The sequence below is a fragment of the Pelophylax lessonae genome (assembly GCF_965119305.1).
Source record: "Pelophylax lessonae genome assembly, chromosome: 2".
NCBI classification, from domain to species: Eukaryota; Metazoa; Chordata; class Amphibia; order Anura; family Ranidae; genus Pelophylax; species Pelophylax lessonae.
This window is the reverse complement of record NC_138769.1, coordinates 488,339,474-488,357,985: the sequence shown is the minus strand read 5'-3', so window position 1 is coordinate 488,357,985 and position 18,512 is coordinate 488,339,474. Positions and strand designations below refer to the sequence as shown.

General features: G+C 46.9%; 1 protein-coding gene across 7 annotated transcripts in view; it reads right to left on the bottom strand.

Annotated features, from left to right (window-relative positions):
- DOCK9 (dedicator of cytokinesis 9) overlaps positions 1-18,512 on the bottom strand; it is a 490,995-nt gene that overhangs the window by 241,774 nt on the left and 230,709 nt on the right. For all 7 annotated transcript variants that reach the window (XM_082245713.1, XM_082245711.1, XM_082245714.1 and 4 more), the window contains exons 6-7: positions 15,766-15,861; positions 3,413-3,547 (exon numbers count right to left, since the gene is read on the bottom strand). In XM_082245713.1, the coding sequence (XP_082101839.1) occupies positions 3,413-3,547; positions 15,766-15,861 (231 nt within the window). The remainder of the gene's footprint in view (positions 1-3,412; positions 3,548-15,765; positions 15,862-18,512) is intronic.

Genomic DNA, 18,512 nt, shown 5'->3' with positions numbered 1-18,512 from the left:
ATTAAACTAAATCCCTGCAGGACTTCACCCAATACATATTTGGCCTCCTAAACTACAATTCCTGCCTCCATGCTGCCAAACAAACCTACTTTCTCACCCCTATTAATACCTTATCATCCAGTCCTCTTTGGCAATTGTCTAACTTGTCCCCCACCACCTCCACCCACAAAATTCACTCACTACCCAAGAGAATGCTAATCACTTCAAAAACCAGATTGCTGCAATTCGTAAGAACATCTCCACTGTACATAGATCTTTCCCACTTCACATAACCTGTCTAAAGCACATGTAACACTTTCTGATTTTGACTGGGCTACTTTTGAAGAGGTTACTAAACTTTTCTCAAAAGCCCACCTAACCAATTTTTCCCTGGAAACTGTTCCCTTGAAACTACTATGGTCACCCTTTTCTTCTAGCCTATGCACTCACACTGACATCCTCATTTTCTCCAGCTCTACTGGCACCTTCCCCTCCAAAACAAACACAGACCACCCCCATACTTAAAGTAGTAGTAAAGTAAGGGCTTTTTTTTTTTTAATGCATTAAGATAAAATGCCTTCTGTGTGAAGCAGCCCCCGTCTTATTTACCTGAGCCCCCTCTTTATCCAGCGTTGTCCACAAGTGCCTCAGCTGTTTGGGACTCTCTATCCTGATTGGCTGAGACACAGCAGGGCTGCTCTGTGCAAAACCACTACACAGGGCAGGCAAGTATAAACATGTTTGTTATTTTAATAGGGAAAAAAAAAAAACATGAGACTTTACAATCACTTTAAAAAGCCCTCACTTGACACCAACATAAACAACTTAAGACCTATCTCCTTGCTCCCATTCACCTCTAAATTTTTAGGACACTTACTCTACAACTGTCTGAGTTCCTACCTCATCAAAATAAACCTTCTTGACCCCTTATAGTCCGGCTTTTGCTCAAAGCACTACACAGAATCTGCCCTACTAAAACTCACTAACGATTTACTAGCTGCTAAAAACAACGGCCACTACTTCATACTCTTACTACCAAACCTTTCTGAAACTTCTCCTCAGTAAACTCCACTCCTGTGATTCTGCTCCTTCCCGGTTCTCCTACCTAACAAAGCTCCTTCAGTGTTACCTATAACTCTGCCTCCTCCTCTCCACTTCCTCTTTCTGTACGGGTTCCCCAAGGCTCTGTTCTTGGACCTCCCTTTATCTATATCTCCTCTCTTGGTCACTTGATAACCTCTGACAACTTCCAAAACCATTTCTACACCGATGACACCCAAATCTATCACTCTATACTCCTTATCTCACTGGCTTGTAATGTTTCTCTCTGCTTGTGCCCTGACTTCTATATAAAGAATAATACAACTATTAGTTCCTACCCTCACGCCAAGGTACTAGGTGTAATCCTAGACTTTGACCAGTCCTTTCACCTCCCATCGCTGTCAAAAGCTTGTCGACGTCACCTCCGTAACGTCTCTAAGATTTGACCTTTTTTGACAAATGAAACCACATTACTCCCCTTGACTATTCGAACTCCCTTCTCATAGTCCTACCTCTACATAGGCTATCCCCTCTTCACCTCATGCTCTGAGACAGTTCAAACATTTTGGATTGCCTATCACTTTTTTGTACAAGAGAAAATGGTCACCAACACCAACAGGAAGAATGACCCTAGCAGATGGCAAAAGAAACCCGACATAGATTGTATTATTCCACACTCTATGAAAAAGTTCAGGCTTTACATACACTTTAATACTGATTGGTGCAAATCTGTACAGATGTCTTTCATATTTAAAAAAAAAAAATACTTCTACATATTCTAACCAAAACTGTCTATGTAATTTAATAATCATATAATAATGCTGCTTCCCCCTGTAGACTCACACTAGTATACAACAGGTATATGCGAATGTTAGAACCAAAGCATTTATTTAAAAAACCCGTGGCAAGCATTTAAAGTTGTGCATGTAAAAACACTACATATTCATTTAAATAAACCTTTTAGCATTCTGTACAGATTTGAAAAGGCCTGGAATTTAGAAACCACTTAACAGCAATATGTGCGTACTTATCTGCTCTTTACTCCCACACAGGCAGCTATGCACAATCTTAACCAACGGCAAGATTCGCGCAAGGTATATTTTGAAAGGTTTTTTTTTTTTTTTTGGGGGGGGGGGTGTTCAATATAGCAAGAAATAGAGAGTTAAGAAAAACAGAAAACTCTTCATGCACTGAACACGATGTCATGGAAATACAACACTCCCAGTCCCAAAAGAATTGCTTTCTTTCTCCAATACGGAAATGGATGCCAGACTCATAACAGCAGTACTAGATCAGCACCTTCCACCTCAGTTCATTTCCCAACCATACAGACATCTCTTCAAGTGTATCCTTTGTTTTAATTAAGATAAAAATATGTCACAGCATTTGATCATTGCACCTAAAAAAAAAAAACAGCAAACAGGCAGGACTTTTAATGTGGAACCGACATGCTGTGCCTCTTTCTGGATTAAAGTTACTTACCTGCCTGTCTACACTGTACACGGAGCAGGGGAAACTCTTACACTGCGCACGAGCAGCTCAGTGTAAGAATAATGGCAACGCTGAAATGAATTATTTCCCGCACATACGTGGGAGTAGTGTCATCTTGACCTGGCTAATGGAAACGGCCTGCAATTGATACCCGAAAGCCGCCGGTGCTGAAAATGCCAGGGTGCCAGTGAACTGCTCTGGGGGATCACTGCACTGGAGAACAGGTGAGTAAAGTTCCACTTTAAAGTGGTACTAAAACCAAAATGTTTTTTACCTTAATGCATTAGGGTAAAAAAAATAAAAAATAAAAACTTCCACTATTTATTCCCTCCACCCCTTTCCTAAATACTGACCTGTGAGTCTTGTGATGATCCAGCGCTGAGTCAGTTTGCAGCAGTTTGTTCTGCCCCAATCCCCCCCATCACTCACAGGCTCAGAGACAATCAAATGCTGTAAGGAGGGAGTCGGGGGCTGGGCACACCATGCTGTTTGTGTCTATAGACACACATAGCCCTGCTCGTGAGCGAGCCCGCAGATTCAACACCATAGAAAAATGTCTTCCAATGAGGGCACAAACAGAAGAGGAGGAGCCAATATCAGTAGCAGGAGACCCTAGAAGAGGAGGTTCAGGGTCACCCTGTGTAATACCATTGCACAAAGCAGTGCAAGTAAAACATGTTTGTTGTTTAAAGAATAAAACAAAAAAATAGTCTACACAACCGCTTTAAGGAAGGCTGGAATTCCGCTTTAGAAAGTCAAAATTTACAGAGCAGTTGTATACGAATGTCAGCTGGAAAGTCAAAGATTTTCTACTGTTGTTCCATAGGTCTAAGCAAAGTTCCTACAGAGTAACAAACCATGAACAAGTATACAGTGAAAACGGGGTTGGGAAATGTATTACCTGTACAACACCCATGCAGGAATCAAGGAATATGGACCCCTTAGGTTCTTTGGAAATTTTTTCATCTTTGTAGAAGTTTAGGTTGTATGAGCCATCACCAAGTTGAATAAGGTGGAAAAATCTTCTTTTGAAAGACTACAGAAAAAAAAATAAAAGACAATAATCCAATAAATATGCATTTTTAGAGATGTGGGGCATGGGAGATCAATAATGTGCAATAACAACTAGCTATACATTGTAAGTTTAAGAACACCACACAGGATTGGCACTTTTGTCACTTGACCAAACTTTTCACTATAAGAAGCAATGCAATTAATTACTTTTTGTTTTTTTTGTACACTTTTTGGTGAACAGGTAGGGGTATGATGTACCCGGGCCGATACCCATTCACATAAGGGGTCTTGGGGGCAACCCCTTGTTAAAGGGGGCTTCCAGATTTTGATAAACCCCCCAAACGCAGCCCCCGACAACCACAGCCCAGGGTTGTTGGGAAGAGGCCCCTGTCCCCATCAACATGGGAACAAGGTGCTCTGGGGTGGGGGGCAGAGTATCTTCCCCCATGTTGAGGGCATGTGTGGTCTGGTATTGTTCAGGAGGGGGCACTCGCTTAACCCCTCCCCTTTTCTGACCTGCCAGGCTGCGTGCCTGGATAAGGGCCTGGTATGGACTGGGGGGGTCATCCATTTTTTACATTTTTTTTGAATTTTAATGTATGTATGTGTGTTAATTGGCCATTAGGCTAGAAACGTAATTTGCAGCACCATGAATCAGTGGCCTGCTTATTAAATTAAAGTTACCAAAAAGGTAAAGGCCCCCTTCACGCATAACAAAAAATAGGGCGATCAGTTTAAAAAAAACAGATGTTGACAGATGTGGATGCAAATCTGTTCACATCAGTTTTTCCTTAGAGGGGCAGTGGAATGCCATTTTTCCAAATTTTATGGAAAGTCAAAAATCCCATTTTCTCTTTCGTTCATTGACTGACACAGATCCTGATGATCTTAACCATTGGGACGTCCCAAAGCAGTGTCAAACATGAGGGGTGGGAACAGCAAGAAAAAATTCCTAAGGCTAAACCGAAGCCAACTAGGTAACAGGAGCTCAACCAAAAAACTGGAGCCCACCTGAAAACAGCAGCCTACAAAATCTTGCTGCCAAAAGAAGCATCCACAGATGCCAACAAATCCCAGAAAAGAAGGGGGGCAGTAGCAGGAACCCCCACCAGATACAAGCCCCCTCCCAGCCGATCGACCAGACGCCAGCAGCGCACCCCCCCCCCTATCGCCAGCACAGCACCCTGCCCCAGCCCCAGGAGGTAGGCCAGACAACCACACTACCCCAAGTATAGGGGGAGAGGGGTGGGCGGATATGGGGCTAGATGACCCCACAGGGACCCAAGAAGGAGAGGGAGATGACTAATGGGGAAGGAGGGGAAACTGGGGGTCCGACCGCCCTGTGGGAGGGGCCAACGTCCATCCCAAAACCCTGCAGAGGGAGAGGGGGGACAGCTTCTCACCATACCAGGACCACCTACAGTAGGACAATGAGCAGACAAAAATTCTGGGACTGTCCCAGAGGGTATACTTTCTCTCTCTCCTATAGCCACTCAGTTTTGTAACAAGCAGTGTTAGGAGAGTAATTACGCCACAGAGGGGTGGGTGCTGTGTCCATCAATGAGCATCAGAGAAATGGATTTTACAGTAAGTCAAAAATCCCATTTTATCTTTTGTTCGTTGACAGACACAGCTCCTGGTATTCATAACCACTGGGATGTCCCAAAGCAGTGTTAAACATGAGGGGTGGGAACAACCAAAAATTTCCCCAAGGCTAAACATTAGCCAACCAGGCAACAGGGTCTAAACCAAACAACCGAAGCCCATCTGAAAAAAAACAATACATCCTCAAAGAGGACTAGGTCCTCTTAAAGCGGAGTTCCGGGCACAAAAACGATATTTTTTTTTGTGCCCCTCCGCTAGTTCGACATTACCTGAAAAGGAATTGGATAGTTTTTTTTTTTTTTTGTTTACTCACCTTGTAATTGAAGATCGTAAATACTCACCTCAGAGTACTTCCTCCCTCAGCGCCGCGGCTCACCCCGTCACTTCCTGTCTCGCGATGATTCCTGGGAGCTGAACGTCATCGCTCCCAGGAATCAATGCGACGGCACCGGCCCTGCTCGTCACTTCCGGGCGACGCACCGGAAGTGACGAGAGGGGCCGTTGCAGGCGCATTCTCGGACAGGAAGACGCGGAAGAAGACACAGAAGAGGACCGCGCCGGCTTCACCTGCCCACAAGAGAGATGGAAACGCTGTGGAAGAAATTTTATAAGTATTTCTTCTAAAAGGTAAGTGCGAACCGGGACAGATCAGAGGCTAGCCATTGTGGAATGTGCTAGCCCTGACTGTCCCGGGGGTATGTCTATTAAAAAATGACTTCTGTGCCCGGAACTCCGCTTTAAACAGCAGCCTGCAAAACCTTGCGGTCAAAAGAAGCTTCTACAAATGCCAACACATCTACTTTATAAAACACCTGATGACAGAAGGCCCAGGAGGCACTAAACGCACTGGTAGAGTGCACCCTGACAGGGAAAGGAGGAACCTGACTCCTGATGGAATAGACCTGAACCGCCATCTGGAAATGGTCGGAGAGGAAGCAGACAACCCTTTTCAAGGTCCATCAGTGAGCACAAATAGAGAGTCTGACTTCCTGAAAGACTCGTTAGCGGCCATGTACACCCTAATTGCCTGGACAACATCCAAGGCATGCAAGGCAATTTCCTTCGGATGTTTAGGCCTGGGACACAGGAAAGGCAACACGACGTCTTCAGTCAAATGAAAATCAGAGACAACCTTTGGAAGGAACGAGGGACAGGGGCAAAGAACCACCTTATCCCTGTGAATCACCCGGTAAGGTGAATGATCAGATAACGCCGGGAGTTCCAACACCCTGAGCGCAAAAGTGATAGCGACTAAAAAGGCCACCTTCTGGGACAATGTAAGCAGGGGAATCTCTTTAATATTTTCAAAAGGAGGCTTCTGCAGAAACTGAAAGCACCAAATTAAGATCCCAAGGCAGCAATTGAGCCCACACTGGAGGAACCAAATGTCGGACACCCTGAAGAAAGGTACGCACCAGGGAGTGTGTGGCCAAAGGTCGTTGGAAGAAGACCACCAAAGCTGACACCTGGCCCATGATGGTACTCAAGGTCAATTTCTGTTCAACGCCCGTTGAAGGAAGGTTAAGGTCCCGAGCCACAAGAAGGAGCGAGGAGGAACCCCAAGAGACTCACACCACGCAATGTATGTCTTCCACCTACGATGGTAGATCTTCCTAGAAGTAGATTTCCTAGCTTTCAACAGGGTAGGAGTCATCGACTCAGATAAACCCTTATCCTTCAGCACCTGACGTTCAACAGCCAAGCCGTCAAAGCCGGCGACAGTTAAGCAGGATGGAAGATCGGTCCTTGGGACAGAAGATCCTCCCTCAGAGAAAGTTTCCGAGGAACATCGGCGATCAGCCGCACTAGATTGGCGTACAAAGCCCGGAGAGGCCAGTCCGGAGCCACTAAGATGACCGGAATCTGTTCTGCCTCGACTCTGCGTATAAGTCTGGGCAGAAGCTTGAGAGGAGAAAAGACGTAAATCAGACGATACTGACTCCACTGAGCCACCAGGGCATCTGCGGCGTCCGCCAGAGGATCCCTTGACCGAGCCACAAACCTCTGCAACTTTTTAGTTGAGCCGAGATGCCAACAGATACACCCCGGGGGTGCCCCACCGGAAACACAGCTGATGAAACACCTCCGGATGAAGGGACCACTCCCCTATGTCCAGTGACTGCTGAATGAGATAATCCGCCTGCCAACTTTCCACCATGGGAATGTGTACGACGAACCGTTCTGCCCACCTTAGAATGTCGGCTACCTCCAGAGCCACCAGGACACTTCTTGTGCCCCCTTGATGATTGACATAAGCCACGTCCGTGGCATTGTCCGATTGAATGCGCACTGGACAACCCTGAAGATGATCCGTCCAATGATCCAGACACAGTCTGATCGCTCGGAGTTCCACTACATTGATCGGTAGTCTAGATTCTTCCAGGATCCAGATCCGCTGAGCAGAATGCTTGCTGAGGACGCCTCACCAGCCAGACTGAATAACTTTGTGGACACACTTTTGTCTTGTACTAGGGAAGTTCACGGGCCTGGAAACCAGCGAAGACGTCCCCCCCCCCCCCGATACGGGTGAGGGTGCACCTTAATGCTGAAGGTGTCCACAGGCCTAGAGAAGCCCGATCTTGGCTTGCCAGACCAGGTTAATTTGGATTCTCCTGAAGAGGCCCTGAAAGGCTTTGAGCCCTTGTCAGTCAACCCTGAGGGACGAAAAAAAACTTCTTGAAGCTGAGCCGAGGAGGAGGGCCCATATTTACGACGAAGTTCCTTGCCCTTAGTAGCCTGGGGTAGAAAAAATGGATTTTTGTAAAATCTTACCGTAAAATCCTTTTCTCTTAGCTCATCGACAGACGTAGTCCTCGGTGATACACCACCTTCGGGTTATGTTACCTCCGCAGGAGCAGGACTAGACAGGAAATTAAAAAGCTCTGGCCACACCCTAGGGGCAGTCCCAGAGGGTATATCCTCTCTCTCTCTGCCTCAGCAAATCAGTTATGTGAAAAAGCAGTGCTTAGAGAATTTAACCCAACCCAACTCCAAAACAGAGGGGCGGGGACTACGTCTGTCGATGAGCTAAGAGAAAAGGATTTTACGGTAAGATTTTACAAAAATCCATTTTTCTCTAGCGCTCATCAACAGACGTAGTCCTCGGTGATACACCACCTTCGGGACGTCCCAGAGCAGTATCACAACTGAGGGGTGGGAAAATGGAAATCAAATCCCAATCTAGAAGGCCCAACCGGTGCCAACTAGAAGTTTACAATGCTCATCCTTAATGATGAGACTCAACCAAAAAAGAGAAAACAATTTTTTTTTTTTTTTTCAAACAGAAAAAAACCCTCGAGGTAGACCACCGATCTCCTCAAATTGCGGCCTGCAAAACCTTGCGGCCAAATGAGGCATCCGCCGATGCCGTCACATCAATTTTATAGAATTTTGTAAAGGTATGTACCGACGACCAGGTGGCCGCCTTACATACCTGGACCACTGACGCCTGATGGCGAAAGGCCCAGGAAGTACTGAGCGCTCGAGTGGAGTGCGCCCTAACAGGGAACGGAGGACTCTGACCCTTAATAGAATAAGCCTGTACCACCGTTTGTCTAATCCATTTGGCAATGGTCGCGGCAGATGCAGGCAAACCCTTTCTGGGGCCATCCGTGATCACAAAAAGTGAATCCGTCTTACGGAATGATTCCGTAGCTTTCAGGTATACCCTGATTGCCCGAACCACATCTAAGGAATGCAACGCATGTTCCCGATGATGCTTGGGCTGAGGACACAAGGAAGGTAGTACAATATCTTCATTCAGATGAAAATCTGAAACCACCTTGGGAAGAAAAGATGGCCTAGGATGAAGTACTACCTTATCCCTATGAATCACTAGGTATGGTGACTGGCATGATAATGCAGCCAGTTCTGACACCCTGCGAGCAGGAGTAATAGCCACCAAGAAGGCCACCTTCTGGGAAAGAGTAAGCAAGGGAATCTCCCTGATGTTTTCAAAGGGAGGTTTCTGTAGAACCGACAAAACCAAATTAAGATCCCAGGGCGGTAAGGGCGCGCGGACTGGAGGAGCCAGGTGCCGCACCCCCTGGATGAAATTCCGCACCAAGGATTTGGTAGCTAAAGGCTTCTGAAAGAAGATTGCTAATGCTGAAACTTGACCCTTGATGGTGCTCAAGGCTAGCTTCTGCTCAACCCCTTGTTGCAAAAGGCCAATATTCGAGTCACCGAATAGGTACGTGGAGGAAATCCTAAAGATTCGCACCACGCAATATAAGTCTTCCATGTGTGATAATAGACTTTGCTGGAAGTCGCTTTCCTTGCTTTAATAAGGGTAGGAATGACTGAAGTAGACAAACCTCTGTCCTTCAGTACTTGGGTCTCAATGGCCAGGCCATTAAAACCAGCGACTGTAAAGCACGAAGGTAAATTGGTCCTTGAGACCACAGACACTCCCTGAGACGAAGTTCCCACGGAACGTCTGCGACTAACATGTCCAAGTCGGCCAGGCCGGCTTGAGGAGGCCAGCCTAGAATTTCTAGGACCACTGGCGCTGATTGGATCTGAACCAGGCGTCCCTAGAGCTATCTGGCCCCGACCATCCGAGAAAGTCTGGTCGTTTTCTGTTCCCACACATTTATCAGATACCTGATAGTTATCAGGAAAGGTGATCTTTTCTGGTTGAACCTCAGGGACCGAAGTCACCCGACTAGAGGCTACTTGGCCTATCTGGTCAACCAGATCCGATTCCTGTGAGGTATCGGGACTAATCTTAGGAAAAAGTAAAGGAAAAGATCTTTTCAGGGAACGGTAACTACCGCTTCCTGTGGTACTTAAATGTTGGAAGGGAAGAATCGCACCGGTAGTAGTGGTTGATGCTCGATCTAATGTCCTGAATACCGGTGAAAACGTCCCCCCACCCTGAAACCGGGTGGGGGCGCACCTTCAGGCTGTGTACTCCTTTGCTTCGGGTTTGGCTGGGTTGGTCCCCTTCTTGAACCCTCCTGGAGGAGTCTTGCCTTTCCCGCTAGTACCAGCCGGGCGCCCTTTATGGGCGGTAAAGAAAGGTCCTCGCTTGTTGCGAGGTCCCTTAGCTTTTGCAGCCTGTGGCAAAAAAGTGCTCTTGCCCCCAGTGGCATCCTTAATGATTTCATCTAGGTTGGCTCCAAATAGACGATTCCCCTGAAAGGGGAGATTGGTCAAGGTCTTTTTGGAACCTAGGTCAGCTGACCAGCATTTTAACCACAGCACACGTCTGAGGATCACTGCTAACTTAGATGCATGCCCTAATAGGGGAGTAGTGTCCAAGGCTGCGTCACAGATAAACCGTAGCCCTTGTATGATCTGTTCCATCAAATCAGATGTCTCCTGGGGAATATCTTTTCCCCTAAGATCTTGGCGTACCATTTTCGCCCATTCCGTAAGTGTCTGGGAAACTAGACCAATAACGATTACTGGTCTAAATGCTGACCCTATCAGAGAAAAGATAGAAGCAGAGTCCCGCACTATCTTTCGATCCACCGGGTCCTTAAAGGACGAAGTGTCCTCCACTGGAATAACCGTGGCTTTATTCAGCCTGGAAATAGGCGGATCCACGATTGGTGGTACCGTCCATTTCTTAATGATGGATTCCTCAAACGGATAGCGTCTAGCAATACGCTTGGAAATAGTAAAGGTACGTTTAGAATGCTCCCATTCTCCTTTAATCTGATTACCAAAACATTTAGGTACAGGAAAAGCCTTCGCCGTCTTGATGGGCTTATTAGTCCCAAAAGGCCTCTCTGTTTCAGTTGCCTCTGCCGGTAAAGCCTCAAGTTTTAAGGTTTCTTGCACTGCCACAACTAGTGCGTCCACCAATGCTTCTTCCTGAATTATAGCAAGAGAAGAAGCGTCCTCCTCACTGTCTGAGGGGGCTTTACCTGGGATAACAGCCCTTGCAGAGGAACCTGCAACTGCCGTGACCATCTCTGAATCTGAGTCAGAGGTGTCAGATGGTATAGGGGTAGGCGGGGGTCGCTTCCTTGACCCCCGTCCCTAACAGGCCGCCTCCACCCGAGCCACCATAGACTCCAAAATTGCTGTAAATGACTCTATACTCTGTGCACCGGCGGGTCCCGAGGCCCCCTCGAGGGAAACAGGTGGGGGAATATGTGTGGCAGGGTCCATAATAACTCCAGTTACTTCCTGGATAATATAATTCAAAAGTAAAGAAAAAAACTTTTTTTTTTTTTTTTTTTCTTCTGACCCCCAGCGCCACAAAAAAGCCCCTTAGTGTTACCTGCTTAGGGATCCCTATCGATCGAGAGAGAGAGAGAGATAGACCCCCAGGCTCACCACTTGATGCTCAGAGTTAAACTGCAACAGCTTACAGCGCTGTCTTGACAAACAGGAAGTCTTTTGGCTGGCTGCCCAGGAAGAAAGGAGGCGGCTCCGCCCCTCTGCACGCCTTCCGGCGCCTCCCCCAAGCTCCACGAGGTGTAGAATCACCTCAAACATGGCCGCCCCCATGCTGGAGACACGAGGCTACGCCAAAATGGCGGCTCGTGCGATCCAGCAAAAAAAATGGCGGCGGCCTAAACTGAATAGCGGTGTGCTGCAGGGCACACAACACTCTCTCTGCATGGGGATATGGCGTGGTTGGCGGTACCGGCCCTGGCGGACTGCGTGGCCGTTCGGGGGGCCTGCTAAATAGCTGGAGATCTGATTTGGAAGGCAGTCTACATGTCCGTGGCTTCTGACTGGTAGGTAGCTTATACTTAACCCATAAGTTTCCCAGAATGCCACAGATTACATCTTTAAAACATGTATACAATAGATTGTTAGCTCCCAAGCCAAGCCTCCTGGCTTTTGCACACATAAATCACACTCAAAGTAGGAGGATTTGTGACATGTTATAGGATAGAAAGGACTCTTTCTTACCATACAGAGAGGGGCCCGCGTTCACCACAAAACCCGTCAGGGAAAAAGGGGGAACATACTACTCACCATACCGGAACCAGGCGGGCACCAACTCCTGACAGTACCCCTCTCCACCGGGGCGGGAGGGCTGTCGACCAATACGGACGCCGTGACTCATGGTCTTTGGCGTTTCAGCGAGACGTTTAACTCGCGGGGTCAGTCCCTTAATGGGACTTTGTCGCGGCCGACCCAGCGCGGAGCTATGGCCTGCACGCGCTCGTAGGCTGAACTGGGGTGACCACCGGATCTCAACATCCAGCCCGTCGCCCAGTTCAGCTTTCTTGCTTGAAGATCTCACAGGAACACTGGAGAAAAAAGCTGTCTAAAAATCTTTTTAAGAAAAAAATCTTGCCAGGACCGAAGATCCCAGCAAGGTATCTAGGTCCTTACTCCTAACTAGACAGAAAATAACTGATTTGCTGAGGCAGAGAGAGAGAGGATATACCCTCTGGGACTGCCCCTAGGGTGTGGCCAGAGCTTTTTAATTTCCTGTCTAGTCCTGCTCCTGCGGAGGTAACATAACCCGAAGGTGGTGTATCACCGAGGACTACGTCTGTCGATGAGCGCTAGAGAAAGTACTTTTCCACCCTGTAAGAACTTAAATGTCATCCAAGGCAGCTCCAAACAAGCGATCTCCTTGAAAAGGAAGATCAGTCAAGGCCTTTTTTGAAGTCTGATCTGCAGACCAGCACTTGAGCCAAAAGACACACCAAAAGGACCACTGCCAAAACAGAGAGGCGAGCCATCAGGGGAGCCGCTTCCAAAAAAGCATCATAGATAAACTGCAGCCCCTGGACCAGATAGTCCGCCAGCTCGGCAAAGGCAGGGGGGAGCTGTTACCCCCTCCAGGTCATGCCGTAAGAGCTTAGCCCACTCGGTTAGAGTTTGCGACACCAGGACAATTGTGAATACCGGTCTCATTGCTGAACCAGCCAGTGTACATATGGTGGGCCAGAGCCTCCGCATTCCGGATCCTTAAAGGCCGGGGACTTTCCAACCGGAATCATGGTTACCTTGTTTAATCTGGAAACAGGAGGGTTTACCACCGTCGGCACAGTCCCCTTTCTGAGACACTCCTCATAGGGGTAACACCTAGTAAAGCGCTTAGGGACCCCACGGGGACGCTTTGGTCGTCCCCAATCTTTAGCGACAATTCTGTCAAAATAGGCAGGGAAAGAAAACACCTTTGGTGCTCTGGATGGTTTGCAAGTGCAAAAGGGTTCCTGTGCCTCTGTTGCAGCTTCAGCTGCGTCCTCCATCTTCAGGGTCTCACACACAGATACAATCAGTGCATCCACTAGCGCCATTTTCGTGCGCGGTCGCAGACGTGGAGGAATCATCTTCACTATCAGAGGATTCCAGGCGCGTTGGTTGCAGACCCAGTAGGGTGACCCACCTCCGCAGGGGCCGAAACAGATTTAGGATCTGATAAGACAAATGAGAAAGGGGAAGGTGGGGGCGCTTTTTGCTAGCCCATTGCCCGCAAGCCACCTCCACCCAGGACACAAGGAACTCCAGAACCATCGTTAGTGCATGGATGAATGGTTGGGACCCGCAGCCTCAGAGGAGATCAGGTGGGGAAATGCGCTCCAAAGACTCCATGAGTCACCAGGGGAACCCCACAAAAGGTGAAAAAAACGCTAAGAGACAACCCCCACCATGCTTGCAGCAGCTCCCGGTCGCCAGGCACAAAGCACCTCAGCAGAGAGGGAAAGGACCCCACCAGACTCACCACCCGCAGCCACCAGGATAATCTGCACTACACGTTCCATGATCAGGAAGTAAAATATTTCAGGAGTCAGTACCGCTGAAATTGCAGCCCACAGGGCTCTGTCATGGCCACGGCCATTTTCAATGGCAAACCACTGCAAAAAAGCTGCCGGACTACACAAACATGGCCGCCGTGTATAGAACACACAGGCCACAACAAAATGGCAGCACCCGGAGGCATACAGGGACCCAGGATTGGGAAACCAGGCATCAAGGACAGATTTAGGCAGGCCGGGGGGGCCCTGACAGGAGCTCCCACCAGGTACAACGCCCCCCCCCCCCTGGCCTCCATCGCCAGTCAGCGCCCTGTCCCCAACCCGGGAAAAAGGCCAGACCACCCTAAAAGCCCCAGCGTATGTGGGGGGGGTGGATGAGGGACTCGGCAAGGGGGGGATGCCTGCAGGAAGGAGGGAAACCCGGGGGTTCGACCGTCCCAAGGAGGGGCCCATGTCCAGGGGGAGAGAAGGGACAGCTACTCACCATACCAGGAACCAGGCGGGCACTGCTCCAGACAAAACCTCTCTCCATTAAAATGGGGGGCCGTCGGCCAGGAGGATTGCTGCGACTCGGGCCGAGACCCGGTCATATGCAACCTCGCGAGGCATTTAGCTCGCAGGCCAGCCCCTGTCCATTGGAGCTATGTCGTGGCCGACCTAGCGCGGAGCTGAAGTCTGCGCACGCTCGCTGGCCAGGCTGGGGTGACCACTGGATCTAGTTATCCAGCCTGTCACCTAGTCCGGCAGTTGATTGTAGATCTCATAGGAAAAATCGAGGAGGAAAAAAAATCCTATCTTAAAAGATCCCAGCAAGGAAATAGGTCCTTACTCCTGACTAGGCAGAAAAAAAACTGAGTGGCTATAGCACAGTGAGGGAGTTTACCCCCTGGGACTGCCCATGGGTGTAGCCAGAACACTTTTCTGCCTAGTGTCCTACTCCTGTAGGGGGCAGTATAACCCAATGGTTATGAATACCAGGAGCTGTGTCCATCAATGAACGAAAGAGAAATGGTTTTTAACAATCTGCAAAATAGGGACAATTGTTTCTGGGCCGTACTACAGGTACAAACAACAAGTAACATACACATATGTGGTATCACTGAAATCCTCGGGAGCAGAAAAATTTATTTTGGGTTGTTTTTTTGGTGGTAGGTTATGGTAGCAAGAGGAAATACCCAGCTACATTTAAATTTTTTTTTTTTTTTTTTTTACTATTTTGGGCCAATTTTTCTTTGAGGATAAAATAAAAAAAATCAGATGATATCTATAACCATTTACCACGGAATGAACGCCCAATTTGTTCTGAAAAAAATAAGGTATAATTTTTACACAATGCTAAGGATTAAACCCCTAGGCTCCACAGTGAGTATAACAAGCATGCTATACTGCATATGCAGACTGATTTTACTGTTGTGGGTTTAGTAACATTCTAACATTTATTTTACTTAGGCGCAAAGGGGTTAAGAATGAGTTCTCTGTTCTGGTCAATGGTCCTTATACCCCAAGCACGGGGTATATATAGGGCTTCAATTTCTCCTCAAGTAGAGATTAAGCCCTCACCCTCCTGGCACTAGCCCTTGATCTTACCATTCAACAGTCAATTGTCACAGCCTCTTTAGTAGCAGAGGCTCTTGTATTTGACAGCTGAAGGGCAGGAGGTGAGGTATAGCACTAAGAGGGGGTGGGGTTCAATCTAGACTTACAGAAAACACTAGGACCGGTGTACAATCAAATCTGTTACTATTTCCAGAAGAGGAGAGTAGGAATGGCAACTTCTTCACTATGGGTTTCCTTTATAGATTAAGTATCTACAATATATGGAAACACAAATGCTCTACACAAAGCAATGGATGATAACTAAAACATTGCAGTCACTTATTGTCTGCATAGACTGAAAGACATTCTGTAATTACGGTATTTTTCAAATGAATGTTTACTGGAGTGCGATACTTACCCTCATGGTGACGCTTATTGCACTGTTCATGTTTCCCTTGTAGAGCCAGCCATGTTTAGTGATTCCCCCTTTCTGTGACCCGAGGGATGCTGCATCCTGCATATAAAACATTCATTTTGAGCTCAAAGTATTTGTTTAGTTCACAATGTGTTTTTTGTACTACAGTTTTAAGTAGACCATATTACATACAACAGTATGCCAAAAAACAATAGTCAACAAGAAAACAGTTGTAAAGCAATGCGAAAAATGTTGGTGCTATATAAATCATGTATAATAATAGTCAGAACTGCTGCAAATGCAAATAATTTGAATACACTGCAAGACTAATTATTTCCAGCATCTGTAAATGCAAGCATCTATTTTAAACCAAGTCAAGCTGGTTATTGCAATAGTATGTATTCTTGCCTTGTGCATGAGACATTCATTTTTAATGACCCATCTTACAGGAAGCAATAATACTATTGCGGTCAATCCCATAAAGGTCACCGATATGTTCCACTGGTAAACCTGACACGCGTCGTGCACAAAGAATTTGATCGCTAAAACCCAACAGTCTTTACTATCCAGCAAACAAGAAAATAGACTTTAAAAAGGGGAAAGCTACTTTTGTGGGGGAAAAAACATAGCAACAAAAAAAAAAGAAATAACACATATAATTGTGACACAATTCATTGTGATTGAGAGCCGCTTCACACTGGGGCGACTTGGTCGCCTGACAAGTCGCCGTGGGTCGCCTGCCATAGATTAGCACAGGATCCGTTCTAATAGGAGCGACACAAGTCGCTCCGACTTAGAAAAAGGGTCCTGTACTACTTTGGGGCGACCTGGAGCGACCTGCATTCACTTCAATGATATGAAGTCCGTGCATGTCTCTCCGAGGTCGCGGTGCGCGCTGTGCCCCGGCAAGTCGGGTCGCTCTGAATGTTTTTACAAATTATCTTACCTTTAATCTACATCACTGTAATTTTCTGTAAAACACAATGCAATATGGCTAACTAGAAGTGTTCTGTACACTAATTATGTACATAACACCCCCGGAAATGTCATGTCCTGCTTGTGTGATTTGCTGAAGTCTGCACCCAGATCAAAATCAGATTCTGATCATATCCTGCAACAAAAATATAATTTTTGGTGAGACACTCCAAAGGGATATCACGCCTAAAGGGATGCAGACCCTGCCACTTTCCTTATTAGAACCCAGAGGGTCCAGCAGCTGATTGATAATAAACCACTCCCATACAGATTCACTAAGAACATTGACACAGACAGTGGTTTCTTCAGAATAACAAAAAATAGGAGTCTGCGACAAAGTTTCTTAGTATCCCTACAATCAGCGGCAGCCTGTCCATTGGGGTCGCAGGGGCTCCGTTCCCCCTAATCTACATGCAGGGCGCCGGATGCATGGATTCCAATGGGGGACTTTTTTTTTGAAGCACGTGATTAAAGCCAGAGGCTGCCTGTCAGTCCCACGGAGCGAAGTAAGTAAACTGGCACGGGGGGGGGGGGGGTATGGTGGAGGGGACATGGTGGTGTGGAGTGATTGGGGGGGGTCCGTCTGCTGCCTAAAGCCCCCCCGACTGATGAAGCACCAGCCGCCACTGCCTACAATGTGCATAGATCAAGGTGGAGTGACTGAGTAAGAGTAGTATCATATATAGGACTACTCATGTGAGCCATGGTAAAGAGATATTGCTGTATCCCCATTCTCCGTGCTAACCTCGGCTTTACCATTTTGAAAACTCCTCTACCTGGTGGTTCATTCCTGGCTTGTGCAGACATGCCACAGGTCTCTGTTAGGTCTATGGGACATGCAGAGCTTTTCAACATGTCTGTATATGCATAGAAAGTGGTTTCCATGCATGCACAGACATGTCGCAAAGCTCTGCCAGACTTGTGGTATGCCTGTGCATGTGTCTTATGCGTCTTTGGGACCTGGCAGAGACATTCAATGTGTCTGTGCATGTATAGAAGAATGGAAAAATTGGGATGTACAATGTGGGCAATCCATGTCATTTTCATCTAGGTCTAGGTGAGGAATAAATGGTGTACTGCACAAAGAATAAAAAAGTATTTACTATGAAAAAAAGCTACAAATGCGTAAGTGGGAGGAGGAAGGAGGGAGGAGGAAGGAGAAAGTAAGCAGAGGAGAGAAAGTTCACTCAATGGGTGAACATCGGCTTTAAGGCTCAGTTCACAGAACTAAAACACCAGACTCAGGATCCTTATTTTCAAAAACAAATAAAACCATTTTTGTGACATTTGCGATCATCCGGAAGCGTGAACACAAGTGTTAACAAAAAATTGCAATTTTTTCTTCCATCCAGGACCCTCGTTGTTGATCTGTTAAGGGGTTTTACTAGTTACATCAACTTTATGAGGTCAGACATTTAGTTACTTCCGATTAAAAGAGGTATTACAAATTACAGATATTCACCTGTTTTTCTACTACCAATTGAGGCATGCTGTTTGGAAACAGTTTGGCTCTTTGACAAATTCCATTTCTGTATCCTCTTTAGAGAAGCTCCTTTATTCCTCTGGTCCTAATAAGCCGATTTCCGACTACTACCTAGCGCTGTGTGCGAAAGACCGTCCTAGATACACTCAAGCTCAACTGAAGTGAAATTCGCCAGATTTGCCTCTTGGAGAGTCAGACTGGCCTGAATTTGAACATTATTATAATAAAACAGTTATAGCCTCCAAAAACCATGTTACTCAGGTAAAAAAAAATGTTACCATAGTATTTTCAC